Below are 15,598 nucleotides of genomic sequence, written 5' to 3' on the forward strand. Positions count from 1 at the left end.
ACCTGCCAACTCCAAACCTGCTTGGGAGACATTCAGACCAAACAGGTAAGCACCAAGCGTCATGCGGTATTCCCCTAGCCACCCATGGGATAAACTGGCATAGCATCCTGGGCAGACTGACTTCCCCCACCCCCCACAAAAAAATGAAACAATGAAATGAAAACTAGCACACAGCAGAGAGGGTGGGAACACTGAAAGTGCATCAGAGAAGCGGGGAGGAGCAAGAAGCTGATCTCCTTGTGAACTATTGGTAAACAAACACCTGGAAAGGTAGGAACACAGACAGTGGGCAGGTGATAAGCCACTGCCTGAAGTAGGGCAGTTAGCAGACCACAAAGCTCATCTCCTGAGCCAGTGAGCAACACCCAAAGTCAAACAGCTCTGCAAAACTGAAAAACAAACAGTGAACCATCACAACATGCTGACAGGAGGGGGCAGGCCGATGGATCACTGACCTTGCCCCAGAGAAAGGGGGAAAGGCAAAGAAACAAACCCCCAGTAAACAAGCACAGCAAAAAGCCAACTCCAAAGCGGGACAGCTGGTGGACTACAGAGATGATCTCCTGAACCTGAGGACAGCATGCAAACTTAAACTGCCACACCTCTCTGAGGGAGGAGCTGACCAAGCAGCTGCTGTTGAAAGACAGAAGAAAAAAAAACACTACCCACAGGCCAACCACCTATCGAGACTACAACAGAGCTTCTACTGAAATACCAACACCAGGACTGGATGCTGAAGGAGTAACACCAAAACTTAAACTAAGACTGAAATTCTATTGTTCCTGAACCTCGAGGGTTTTTTTGTTTGTTTGTTTGTTTTGTTTCTTGTTTGCTTGTTCATCTCTCCCCATTGATTTCTTTGGTTTTGTTTTTTTTGTTGTTGTTGTTCTTAGTTTTATTATTGTGAATTAGTTAATACTAAATTACACCCCGACCAGGACAGAAAGACCACACACACACTTAGCTAAAAACCCAATACAGCCACAAAACAAAATTAAACCAAGGGAAAGAAAACAGGTGACTGAAACCACAAACTAGCCCATCAAGAAAATAGTTGCACAGTACCAAGTGGAGCAATGGGAAAAAGGAAAAGGGATGGAAACCATTATTCCCTAAAAAATAATTTAATACAGGATTCAGAGGGAAATGAGGAAAATGGATACCCAGTTACGGACTCCAACAAAACAAAGATAAATGACACCAAGGAACCCAATGATGTTCACAAGAACATCCTCAAAGAAGAAATCCTGCAAGTAATCACTAAGAATTTCATGGAGATGTTATTAGACATGGTTAACCAAAACGTTACAAGAGGCACTCAAGAAATTTCAAGACACTAAAAATAAGGAATATGAGAAGACACAGAAACAAATAAATGAACTCATAGGAGCCCTAAGTAAACACTATAGAGAGATAAATGAATTAAAGGCAAAAATAGACATTAAAGAGGAAGTGACTCATGATATAGAAAACCTCAGAAAAAAGAATGAAACAGAAACACAAAACACAATGGAAGGTCACCCCAGCAGACTAGAACAAGAAGAACAGAATCTCAGAACTTGAAGATAAAATGGAAATTAAAGGAAAAACTGAAGCATTATTAGTCAAACAACTCAAGACCTGCGAAAGGAATATGTAAGAATTTACTGACTCTATCAAAAGACCAAACCTGAGAATCATGGGCATTGAAGAAGGAGAAAAGATGCAAGCAAAAGGGATTTATAATATATTCAATAAAACAATAACAGAAAATTACTGAAATCTAGAAAAAGTTATGTCCATTCAGGTATAGGAAGCCTCCAGAACACCAAACAGACTTGACCAAAATAGAACAATGCCACGACATATTATCATTAAAATAAGCACAGAGAACAGAGAAAGACTATTGAAGGCTATAAGACAGAAAAAACAAATAACATACAAAGATAAACCCATAAAAATCACAGCAGATTTCTCAATGGAAACCTTAAAAGCAAAAAGGGCATGGAGTGAGGTATTCCAAGCATTGAATGAAAATAACTTCAACCCTAGGATACTCTACCCAGCAAAACTATCATACAAAATAGATGGAGCAATAAAAGTCTTCTACGATATGCAGAACTAAAACAATATAGGACGACCAAGCCACCACTACAAAAGATTTTCCAAGGAATTCTGCACACAGGAAGTGAAAGCAAACAAAACCATTAGAGGAAGGCAGTGCCAAACCACAGGAGAAGAAAAGACAAGGAATCAGAGAGTAACATTGATTCAGCTGCACACAATCAAACCCTTAAACAACAAAAACAACTAAGTGACAGGAATCACCACATACCTATCAATATTAACACTGAATCTTAATGGACTTAACTTCCCCATCAAAAGACACCATTTGGCAAACTGGATTAAAAAGGAAGATCCAACAATCTGTTGTTTACAGGAGACCCATCTCATTGGTTTACCAAGCCAATTGTGTCCGAAAACAGGCAGGAGTAGCAATACTTATCTCAGACAGAGTGGACTTCAAACTTACATTGATCAAACAAGATAAAGAAGGACACTTCATACTAATAAAAGGAGAAATACACCAAAAGGAAATAACAATTATCAACCTATATGCACCCAACGTCAGTGCACCCAATTTCATCAAACATACTCTGAAGGACCTAAAAGCATACATAGACTCCAATATGGTAGTAGTGGGAGACTTTAATACCTCCCTATCACCAACAGATAAGTTATCCAAATGAAAAATCAATAAAGAAATCCTAGATCTAAATCATACCATAGATCAAATGGACCTAGCTGATGTCTACAGAATATTTCATCCAACTTCCACACAATATATATTCTTCTCAGCAGCCCATGGAACTTTCTCCAAAATAGATCATATCATATGACACAAAGCAAGCCTCAGCAAATATAAGAAAATAGAAATAATCCCATGCATTCTATCTGATCACAGTGCATTAAAAGTAGAACTCAACAACAAAAACAACAGCAGAAAATATGCAAACAATTGGAAGCTGAACAACACATTGCTCAGTGATCAGTGGGTCATTGATGAAATGAAAGAGGAAATTAAAACGTTCCTGAAAATTAATGAAAATGAAAACACGACCTTCCAGAACCTATGGGACACAGCAAAGGCAGTCCTAAGAGGAAAGTTTATAGCCATGAGTGTATATATTAAAAGGACAGAAAGATATCAAATCAATGACCTAATACTACATCTTAAACTCCTAGAAAACCAAGAACAAGCAAAACCCAAAACAAGAAGAAGGAGAGGAAATAATAAAAATAAGGGCTGAAATTAATGAAACAGAAACAAACAAACAAAAAATACAAAGAATCAATGAAACAAAAAGCTGGTTCTTTGAAAAAATAAACAAGATTCACAGACCCCTGGCAAATCTGACTAAAATGAGGAGAGAAAAAACCCAAATCAGTAAAATCAGAAATGCAAAAGGGAGGACACCAAACAGACCAGATCAAAATAGAACTACTCCACGACATATCATCATTAAAACAACAAGTTCAGAAACTAAGGAAAGAATATTGAAGGCTGCAAGAGAGAAAAAACAAGTAACATACAAAGGTAAACCCATCAAAATCACAGCAGACCTCTCAACAGAAACATTAAAAGCAAGAAGAGCGTGGGGTGAGATCTTCCGGGCACTGAATGAAAATAACTTCAACCCCAGGATACTCTACCCAGCAAAGCTATCATTCAAAATAGATGGAGCAATAAAAGTCTTCCATGATAAGCAGAAACTAAAACAATATGTGACCACAAAGCCACCATTACAAAAGATTCTGCAAGGGATCCTGCACACAGAAAGTGACACCCAACTTAACCACGAAAAGGCAGGCAGCACCAAACCACAGGATAAGAAAAAGCAAGACAGTAGAGAGTAACATCAAGTTAGGTACACACAATCAAACCTTCAAACAACTAAGACAACTAAATGGCAGGAATCACCACATACCTATCAGTACTAACACTTAATGTTAATGGACTTAATTCACCCATCAAAAGACACCATTTGACAAAATGGATTAAAAAAGAAGATCCAACAATTTGTTGCTTACAGGAGACTCATCTCACCAACAGAAATAAGCATATGCTTAGGATGAAAGGCTGGAAGAAGATTTACCAAGCCAATGGCCCCTGAAAACAAGCAGGAGTAGCAATACTTATCTCTGACAAAATAGACTTCAAACCTACATTGATCAAACGAGATAAAGAAGGACATTCCATGCTAATAAAAGGGGAAATAGACCAAAAGGAAATAATAATCATCAATCTGTACGCACCCAATGTCAACACACCCAATTTCATCAAACATAACCTGAAAGACCTAAAAGCATATATAAACGCCAACACAGTGGTTGTGGGAGACTTTAACACCCCATTATCATCAATAGATAGGTCATCCAAACAAAAACTCAATAAAGAAATCCAAGATCTAAAATATGCAATAGATCAAATGGACCTAGTAGATGTCTACAGAACATTTCATCCAACCTCTACACAATATACATTCTTCTCAGCAGCCCATGGAACCTTCTCCAAAATAGATCATATCCTAGGGCACAAAGCAAGCCTCAGCAAATATAAGAAAATAGAAATAATACCATGCATACTATCTGACCACAATGCAGTAAAAGTAGAACTCAACAACAAAAGTAAAGACAAAAAACATGCAAACAGCTGGAAACTAAATAACTCATTACTTAATGAAGAATAGATCATCGATGCAATAAAAGAGGAAATTAAAAAGTTCCTGGAAGTCAATAAAAATGAAAACACAACCTACCGGAACCAATGGGACACAGCTAAGGCAGTCTTGAGAGGAAAGTTTAGAGCCATGAGTGCATATATTAAAAAGATTGAAAGATCCCAAATCAATGACCTAATGATACATCTCAAACTCCTAGAAAAACAAGAACAAGCAAATCCCAAAACAAATAGAAGGAGAGAAATAATAAAAATAAGAGCTGAAATCAACGAAATAGAAACCAAAAAAACCATACAAAGAATTAATGAAACAAAAAGTTGGTTCTTTGAAAAAATAAACAAGATCAATAGACCCCTGGCAAACCTGACTAAAATGAGGAGAGAAAAAACCCAAATTAGTAGAATTAGGAATGCAAAAGGGGAGATAACAACAAACACCATGGAAGTCCAGGAACTCATCAGAGACTACTTTGAGAACCTATATTCAAATAAATTTGAAAATCTTGAAGAAATGGACAAATTTCTAGATACTTATGACCATCCAAAACTGAACCAAGAGAATATTAATCATCTGAATAAATCTATAACACAGAATGAAATTAAAGCAGCAATAAAGAGTCTCCCAAAAAAGAAAAGTCTAGGACCTGATGGATTCTCTGCTGAATTCTATCAGACCTTTAAAGAAGAACTGATACCAACCCTCCTTAAACTTTTCCACAAAACAGAAAGGGAAGGAACACTGCCTAACTCATTCTATGAAGCCAGTATTACACTCATCCCAAAACCAGACAAAGACACCTCCAAAAAGAACGATAGAAAAATCTCCTTAATGAACATTGATGAAAAATCCTCAATAAAATAATGGCAAACCGAATTCAACAATACATCAGAAAGATCATTCACCACGACCAAGTTGGCTTCATCCCAGGAATGCAGGGGTGGTTCAACATATGCAAATCTATAAATGCAATACAGCACATTAATAGAAGCAAAGACAAAAACCACTTGATCATCTCAATAGATGCAGAAAAAGCCTTCGAAAAGATCCAACACCATTTCATGATAAAAGCTCTAAGAAAACTAGGAACAGAAGGAAAGTACCTCAACATTATAAAAGCTATATATGACACACCTACAGCCAACATCATACTTAATAGAGAAAAACTGAAACTATTTCCCTTAAAATCAGGAACTAGACAAGGATGCCCACTATCTCCACTCCTATTCAACATAGTTCTGGAATTCCTAGCCAGAGCAATTAGGCAAGAAGAAGAAATAAAAGGAATACAAATAAGTAAAGAAACTGCCAAAATATCCCTATTTGCAGACAACATTATCCTATATCTTAAAGACACAGAAAACTCGACCCCAAAACTCCTAAAAACCATAAACAGCCAGCAAGGTGGCAGGATACAAAACCAACTTACAAAACTCATTAGCTTTTCTATATACCAATAACAAACAAACTGAGAAAGAATATATGGAAAAAATATCATCTACAATAGCCTCAAAAAAAAAAAATCAAATACCTAGGCATAAACTTAACAAAGGATGTGAATGACCTCTACAAGGAGAACTACAAACCCCTGAAGAAAGAGATCGAGGAAGACTACAGAAGGTAGAAAGATCTCCTGTGCTCATGGATTGTAGAATCAACATATTAAAAATGGCTATACTACCAAAAGCAATCTACATGTTTAATGCCAATTCCCATCAAAATCCCAATGACATTCATCACGGAGATTGAAAAATCTACCCTAAAGTTCATTTGGAAACACAAGAGACAGCGAATAGCCAAGGCAATACTCAGCACAAGAGCAATGCTAGAGGTATCACAATACCCAATTTCAAACTATATTTCAAAGCAACAGCAATAAAAACAGCATGGTACTGGCACAAAAACAGATATGAAGACCAGTGGAACAGACTAGAGGACCAGGATATGAATCCGCACAGCTATGCCCACCTTATTTTTGACAAAGGCACCAAAAACATAAGATGGAGAATAGACAGCCTCTTCAACAAATGTTGCTGGGAAAAGTGGTTATCTGCCTGCAAAAAACTGAAACTCGATCCAGGTCTATCACTCTGTACTAGTATCAACTCAAAATGGATCAAGGACCTTAATTAATATCAGATCCAAAACTCTGAAGTTAGTACAGGAAAGAGCAGGAAACACTCTGGAAATAACAGGCATAGGCAAGGACTTACTCAATAGAACCTCAGCAGCTCAGCAACTAAGAGAAAGTATGGACAAATTGGACTACATAAAATTAAAAAGCTTCTGGACAACAAAATAAATGGTCTCTAAACTGAATAGACCACCCACAGAGTGGGAGAAAATATTTGCCAGATATACATCAGACAAAGGACTGACAACCAGAACATACAGGGAGCTCAAAAAACTAAATTCCCCCAAAATCAATGAACCAATAAAGAAATGGGCAACTGAACTAAACAGAACTTTCTCAAAAGAAGAAATTCAAATGGCCACTCTTCAACAAAATTGGAGAAAAGGGAAGAACAGGTTCTCCTGGAAGCGAGGGGAGTGGGGGAGAGAGGAAAGGGGCAGGGGGCAGGGGAAAGAAATGGCCCCAACAATGTATACACATGTGAATAAATGAATAAAGAAAATATATTTATGTGCTTCAAGTCTTTACCTTGCCTCTTTTGAGAAACTCAGAAAGTACAATTTGAACTGCTAGATGGTCCCACGTCACAAACCACAGAAGTACAATTAGCATAGTCTCACAGGTTCAAAGAGAGATAAATTGATGTGTGGTCAAAGAATTTTAATAAAGCAAAAATGCAACCTAAAAAGAAACTCAGGTACTTCAAAAGACACCATTAAGAAAGTCTAAAGATACCCCAAGAATGAGAAAATATTTGCAAATCATACATATGATAAAGGCCTTGTATCCAGAATACATAAAGAACTCTTACAACTCAACAATAAAACAATACAGTTTTTAAAATAAGCAAAGGATTTAAGTTCACATTTCTCCAAAGAAGATATACAAATGGCCACATAAAAAGATGCTTAAGAGTTCAAGCCCCAGTACCACAAAAAAAAAAAAAAAAAAAAAAAAAAGGTTGAGGTCTGGGGATGTAGCTCAGTGGTTGTTTACCTCCCAAGCCTGAGGCTCTGGGTTTAATCCCTAGTACTACAAAACAAACATACACCAAAAAAAGCTAATGAAAAGATGCTTAATATCATTAGTCATTAAATAAATAAATCACTGGCACATGGGACAATACAGATGAACCTTGAAATGTTATGCTAAGTGAAAGAAGCCAGTCACTAAAAAGCACATATTGTATGATTCCATCTGCACTGAACGTCATAGAGGCAGAAAGTAGGTTAATGTTTGCCAGGGCTGGGAGGGAGAATAGGAATTGACTGACACTGGGTTCAGGGATTCTTTAGGGGGTGATGAAAATGGTCTAAAACTAGGTCATGATAGTTGTTATGCAATTTTGTGAATATGCTAAAAAACCACTGCATTGTACATTTCAAATGGTAAATTGCATGATGTGGATTGAATCTCAATAAAATTGTTATAAATGACAAGTTTTTTTAAAGTATGGAATATATTTTTCTAGAAATAGTGATTTGATGAAAACATAAGAAGATGAAATTTGTACTTACAGCTTTGCTCTGCAATTTATTGAAAGAATATCTCAAGGTATCAACCGCTTCGGATTCTTCTTTGGTTACTTCAACTTCAAATCTGTTTAAAATCCCATAGGCTTCCTGCAGAATGGAGACAGAATTCAGAAATACCAGCAGCAGAAGCACCTGCTAAACAATCGAGATGCCTTCTACAAACATGTTCCTATGTCTGAGAAGAAGGCAGAAAATTCTACAAGAGTGCTTTCCAAAATTAAAGATGTGGAAAAGGCACACTTTTAGATTCCCACTGACTGCCCCATATCGACTCTAGATCTGAGGCTCTGAAACCTGCATCTATGAGCGAGCACCTTGGTGATTCTGGTGGAGATGTAGGCAGGTGACATTGGGAAGGGCTATCCTAGAAAATACCCCTAGAGTTATTTCTGGTCCCTCTCTCCTCCTTGACCTTGTGCCAACGCCACGAGGAATAATTTCTTATTGAGACAAGAGTTGGCTATGTAAAAAGTAAAATGAAACAATGACATAGAGATACTCTAAAGGAAAGAAACTCAAATGACTCACAGAATGGAAGTGGGTTTACCAAAAGAACATGTGCTGAAGAATGAAGCTTCTGTAGTTTGGGGGTGGGGAGGCTGATAATTTATCAAATCTTGAGGAATGCGTAGTCAGCATCCAAAATTCCCAAATATTAAGATTTTTTTCAAATAGTAAAAGTCTGAAGTTCACTAACTACCAATGGGCATAAATTCTAAGTGGTGGGAAAGGAGTACATTGACTACTGAGAATCGAAGAAATAATAATAAAACAAATTAAGAGCCTTATTTTTATTCTCACCATGAGTTCAAAAATTTAAGTAGTCGAAATAATTTTAGTCATGAAATACTTGTAACAGACAAACTAACAGCAACCTCAATGTCATCCATACCCTGGTCACCAAACCCCATTACGTTCTGTATCATGTATCATTACAAAAGTCCCTTCATCATGTAATTAAAGAGCTTTTAACGGGGTATTATCCTAGTTTAAGCATATGGACTCAACGTAATCTCCAAGGTCCATATAGAGGAAAAAAAGGGAGGCAACAGAGTTAGAACCAGAGGAGATTTGATGACAGAGCAGGGGTAGGAGCCATGCCATTGCTGGAAGTGAGTCTTGAGCCAAGGAATGCAGGTAGCCTCTACAAGCTGGAAGAGGCAAGGAACCAGTTTTCTCCTAGAGCCTCCAGAAGCAACGCAGTTCTGCTGGCATCTTGATTTGGGCCCCATAAAACCATTCCTTCACTTTTGATCTCTAGAACTATACAATGTTTGTAGTGTTTTAAGCCATTAAGTTTGTTTTAAGTCATTTGGAATTTATACTCTTTGATATTTATCATAGCAGCAACCGGAAACTAATACAATGCTTTTCCCTAAAATCTCTTTTGTTGGTCTAAGTTCCATCAGTCACTACCAAGCCTCAGTGTGCTGCTCCTATTCTACTGCCCATGACACACCTGTGGTAATGAGTAAGACCCACAATTGGCCTAAGGAAACCCAAACATATTTGGAGAATTTGCCTAACATATTGGGATAGACTTGAGAGAGGTAACAACCAACCATTTCCATAAAAGGTTGGTGTAGTCTCAAAAACTAAACACTGTCTAGCCCAGTACAGCATTCATCATATATTAATATTCCTTTGTATATTGTTCACTGTTGATAATCGGTAAATTCCCCATGGCCACCAACATCAGAAAGTAGATTTACCATACAATAGATGAAGAACTATGTTAACAGAATCACTTTTGAGTATGTTTTTATTTTTTTAAAGCATTTTAGGAAAGAAAAATGCAATCATTTCTTACTTCAATTGGTCCCAAAGTCATGTCCATCTGAATTTCATTATCACGGATACACGACAAGGCTTCCATTGCAAATCTGACATCATCTAAATCACGAATGGGTCTAGATAGCTTTTTCAAGTATTCATTGATAAATGCTATCATGTCTGACATTTTCTTTTTGTATTCTTCATTCAAGTACCGACACAGTAACATCTTCCATGCCTTCGCCTCAATTGATAAGGCTAATTTCATTGGCTCTGATGAGGATAAGAAAGATTAAAATTCACCCTGTGTACAATCTGAGCGGTGCAAATGCACTTTCCAGTTCAGTGGTCACCAGTCACATATGGCTATTGAGCCCTTGAAACATGGTACTCTAACAGACTCGTTTTTTTGTTTGTTTGTTTTGGTTTTAGTTTTGGTGGTACTGGGGTTGGAACTCAGGGCCTCATGCTTGTTAGGCAGGTGCACTACCACTTGAGCCACTCCACTAGTGAAACATGGTAGTCTACATTCGGTGTGCTGTAAAGTTACTAGAGTTTGAAAACTCTGTTCCTATCCCCATGGATTATGTTCAGCTGTTCTTAAGAATGCCATAGCCAGGCATGGTGGCTCACATCTATAATCCTAGCTACTCAAGAGGCAGAGATTGGGAGGATCAGGGTTCAAGGCCAGCCCAGACAAAAAGTTAGCAAGATCCCATCTCTATCATAAGAGCTGGCCATGGTGGCACTACCTGTCATCCCAGGTAGGAGGGAGAAGTAAATAGGAGGAGGATCAAAGTCCAGGCCAGCCCAGGCATAAACATGAGATCCTTTCTCAAAAATAACCAAAGCAAAAAGGGCTGGGGGTGCAGCTCAAGCAGTCGTTTGCCTGGCAAGTGAGAAGCCCTGAGTTCAAACTCTAGTACCACCAAAAAAAAAGGAGGAGGAGGAGCAAGTTGGGAAGAAGGAGGAGGAATGGGAGGACACTATAGCCTGTGGGGGAGAATGTCTGAAATGAAGCCACCGTTCTGTTTGAACTTGTTTCCGTCCATCTATTGGCTGTCCCCATCACTACCCCATTTTCCTCTAGGGAACCCCTCTCAGTTCTCCTGTCATACCACAGCCCTAGGTTGTTATCCTCCTCTTCCTAACTACAGCAGGTATATAACATGACTCCACCCCAGCTGACTATCCTAGGCCTATCCCAACCTATTACGGACCAGTCAGAGTCCTTTCTTGCAAGTGTGGAGAGTGGAGGGGAGCTGTGTGGTCTGGGAAGCAGAAAAGTCAAGGGAAGAGGAAATGAGCAACAGAAAAGATGTCCTCAGCTTCCTGTTCCATCCCTGGCCCTGTCTGTTCTGAGGCTCCCATTGCACTTGGATTCCGAGTCACCTCTTTTCCTTTAGCACTCTGCAAGTGGGCTTCATTTCTTGAAAACAAAACAGTACTGTCAACTCTACCTTATCATTTCTACCTGTTCCTCTTTTCCTCCCAAGGCCTCTACACTCCTAGCCCTCCCAAGCGTGAAACATGACTGCTCTCCTCTCAACTTCTAAGAGGCCTGTGGAGCAAAGAAAGAAATAGAGCCCAGGAACCATGTACACAGCTTGTTGGCTGAGGTCACTAGATCCTACCTCATGGGCCTCTTGCCTCCTTTCTCGGGCCCAGAATTCAGCCCATCTCCCCTTTCTTTTCTTTCTTTCTTTCTTTTTTTTTTTTGCTAGGCAAGTACTCCTTAAGCCATGCCCCAGTCTTTTTTTGCTTTAGTTATGTTTCAAATAGGGTCTTGTATTTTTACCCAGGCCAGCCTGGACTACAATATTATTCATACTTCCCACACAGCTGATATCACAGGCATCTGCCACTACACCAGGAGTATTGATTGAGATGGGGTTTCACTAACTGGATAGGCTTGACCCACAGTCCTACCCATCTCTGCCTCCCAAGTAGCTGGGATTACAGGTGTGAGTCACTGCACCTGGCCTGCATTCCCTTTCTTTGTAACTGTCACCACCATTTTCTAGTTTCCTCTGTCTAAAATCAAGCACCTTGGTTCACTACAACAAAATGCTACAGTTGTTTACATAGTAAGGACCATAAGGCTATCCACTATGAGGACACAAATAGAAAAAGTTTTAAATGTAATTTGCAAATTCTTCAAAAGTGCTTGTAATTAATTATTGCTCCTGATGCAGCTTCTGATTTCCAGCTAAACAATCGGCCCCACTCCAAGTATTTGTTGCTCTTCCTCAAATTAAATTCTTTCTTGGTAGACATAATAATATTTAATATTTATTGAACAGCAATTGTTTGCCAGGGACTATGCTACTGTCTTATAAAAGCAGCTCATGAATCAGACACTCACTAACATCAGCAGAGGACGCAGAGATAGAAGCAAACAAATAGCCCAAGTCATCAATTATGTCCAGACATAGTGGCTCACATCTGTAATCCCAGCTGCTCAGAAGGAAGAGATCAGCAGGATCATAGTTTGAGGCCAGCTTGGACAAAAACTTAGCAAGAACCCCACCTCAACAAACTAGGCATGATAGCACACATCTATCATCCCAGTTATGTAAGAGACATAAGTAGGAGCATCTCAGTCCAAGCCAGCCCAGGCAAAAAGTGTAAGAACCTACCTGAAAAATAACTAAAGCAAAAGGGTTGGGGTTCTGGCTCGAGTGATAGAGCACCTACCTAGCAAACACAAGGCCCTGAGTTCAAACCCCAGTACCACTAAAAAGAAAAAAATAAGTCATAGCTACACTGACTCCTTGAGGCTTGAGAATAGATTTGAAAATCCATTTAAGGTAGATAATTGGTATAAGCAAGTCATTCAAACATCATCAGAGAATTAAATCTTCCCATAAGCTTAAGACCTATTGTTCTGTAATCATGGTAACAATGAGTCACCACAACTAGTGTAAACCCAAACTGCAGTTCTCATACATTTGTAAGCCAGCTGGAGTGGATGTACTCTAGTAACCCTACCTTTCAGTCCAACCAACCCACACCTCTCATCTGAGTAAGCACCCTGACAGATGACTTTAACTTACACAGATCCACAATCTCTGAACTCCTCCTTCACACAGAGACCAGCAGTCTGTGCGCCAGGAACCTGTGACCAACAGAGCTCTCCTTGCTGCAGTAAAAAAGGCCAGCTTAGTCTCGTATTTCTGGTCTTATCAGCCTTTGAAACTCTCAACCCAAGTGGATGAGCTTCTCAGGAGACTCCAACTGCCCAACTCCTTCCTCATGTCCAAATACCCTCCTCTCAGTAACCTGAGAGAACTCCACCTGCAGTTTTACTTGTCTGATCACCAATGGTGCAATCTGTCTGTGTGTGTGTGTATCTGTGTGTGTGTGTGTGTATGTGTGTGTGTGTGTGAGGGTGCCCCCTTCAAAAAAGTTAAAGAAAATACAATAGCACTTGCTGTGAAAATGTGGACACCTCACGTGATCAGTCTTTGTGACTTACCCGTGTGCAATTCAAGTGCCCCCACCACTATGACAGGCTTCAGCTCATCAATCTCTTGCTCGAAAGTAGCATAGTGGAGGATTTCTGATCTGATTTCAGTCAGAGAGGGGTTGTTGGCCAAAAACTCCTGCAGTAAGGCAACAATTCATATGTGCTTATTAATCATTATTAATATTTTAACAGTACAAGTTACAAGAATTAAGTGAGAAAACCTCACTTGCTTCAACACCTTTCCACTTCTACGTGCTGTGGGGCCAATGACTTAGAAAAGAACAGGCCATCCCAGTGGTCCAGGAAGAGGGGGCTGCGTGAATTTCCCAGCCCTCTATTATTCAGAGCTCTGTAGCATGTTCTTGACTCTCTAATCAAAAATACAGCTGGGCTTACATGCATGGGACACACCCTGGCCTCTGAGCAGTGCCAGGCAAACAATCTGTACTTTTTTTTTTTTTTTTTTGGCAGTATTGGGGTTTGAACTCAGGGCTTTGTGCTTGCTGGGCAGACACTTACATCTTGAGCCACACCTCCAGCCCTGCACTGTTTTTTAAAGGAATTAAATTAAATTTGTCACAGCCTCATTGTTATCAATTGCATGAGAGCCTCAGTGTGAGAATCATGCCAGCTATCTTGTGTCAGGTGCTTGGAATTTATGGGTTCTTGGCCTCTGCCTTGAGTTCCTATTATTATCCCCAATGTCTTCATGATCCCCATATCTCAGGAGTTAGAGACAAGCATTAAAACCCAAAGGAGATCTCAGGAAGCAGAAACACACCTTCACTTTCACATCGCGGTCCTCTGTCCAAAGAGTCTTGTACTTCTGAAAGTCCTGCAGGGCCTCATGGGCCACCTTCCTTAGAGAATTCACAGAGGAAGAAAGGAGGAGGACCAGCTTGGAAATGTCCTTGTGCTCTGCCACCCCAGGATAAAAATTCTTCAGCTTCCTCGCAGGAATGATTTCTTCAAACGATCCTGAAAGCAGATGATTTCACACTATCGATATTCACTCTATATTTAACTTTAAATATTATCGATTTTAACATCCAGAGTATTTTAGTGCATTTTCCTAAAGACACTCCCTCCAAATGATTCAGAGTTATTTCAAGTAATTAAGAAGTTACTGCCTTGCTGTCTTCACCTATTAAAGGATTGGGTCAGATTGGGAGGACTACATTTCTTTAATCTGAAAAAACTGTGTTAAGCAGAGGGTGAGAACTAGAATCAGTGATTAAAGCTCCCCCCTCAAAATTTTATAAAGTCATTTAAGAAAAAGTTAAGAGGTGAATCTTTTTCTTCCCCCCTAGGGAACAGCGTAATGGTCAATGGTCATTTATTATCTAAACGACCTTAGGCCATTTAATCCTCATGGCTGAACGTGAGAAGATAAAATGGGACAATGGATGTCTGTCCTCATTTCAGCCTCTGGTACTGCAACCCAGCAGTAACAACCCAGTAGTAACGATTAACTCCTGCACATTCCCCCTAAGCATCTTCCACCAAAACACAGGTCTAATCATGTCACTGCCTTGATTGAAAATTTTCAAGTATTCTCCCCAGCCAGCAGAGACCATGCAGATACTTCTGTTTGGCCTATATCCAACTTTTTTTTTTTTGAACAGTTGTTAATTAAAAATCCTGAGATTTCACATGAAATTCCAGACTCCAGTTTCTCCTTTGAAGGTGGTAAATTTGGTAATAAGAGGATCAGATTTCCCACACAGGAGCAATTAGCTGGAGCAGACTAGGACCTGTTGAATTTACCATCGTCCCATTTCAGCCTGTTTGCTCTTTTATTTTATCTTATAATTATATTTAATCAAAATTAAGGCAAAATAAAATACAAGGTACTGCTTAACTTAATCAACTAATTAATGTTGTAAGCATGCCTTTCTTCCGTTAATTGCTGAGAACTGTACTGTATAGACATACCATATTTGTTTATCCATTTTTAAACATTTGTTTT

At 39.1% G+C, this 15,598-nt stretch overlaps 1 protein-coding gene across 1 annotated transcript in view; it reads right to left on the minus strand.

Moving 5' to 3' along the window:
• The window catches only part of Dnah8 (dynein axonemal heavy chain 8), a 343,384-nt gene that overhangs the window by 188,881 nt on the left and 138,905 nt on the right, over window positions 1-15,598 (minus strand). Inside the window, exons 27-30 of the mRNA XM_074082285.1 lie at window positions 14,411-14,607; window positions 13,639-13,765; window positions 10,198-10,433; window positions 8,370-8,474 (exon numbers count right to left, since the gene is read on the minus strand). Coding sequence (XP_073938386.1) covers window positions 8,370-8,474; window positions 10,198-10,433; window positions 13,639-13,765; window positions 14,411-14,607 — 665 coding nt within the window. The remainder of the gene's footprint in view (window positions 1-8,369; window positions 8,475-10,197; window positions 10,434-13,638; window positions 13,766-14,410; window positions 14,608-15,598) is intronic.

Source organism: Castor canadensis, chromosome 8, assembly GCF_047511655.1.
Source record: "Castor canadensis chromosome 8, mCasCan1.hap1v2, whole genome shotgun sequence".
In the NCBI taxonomy this organism is placed as follows: domain Eukaryota; kingdom Metazoa; phylum Chordata; class Mammalia; order Rodentia; family Castoridae; genus Castor; species Castor canadensis.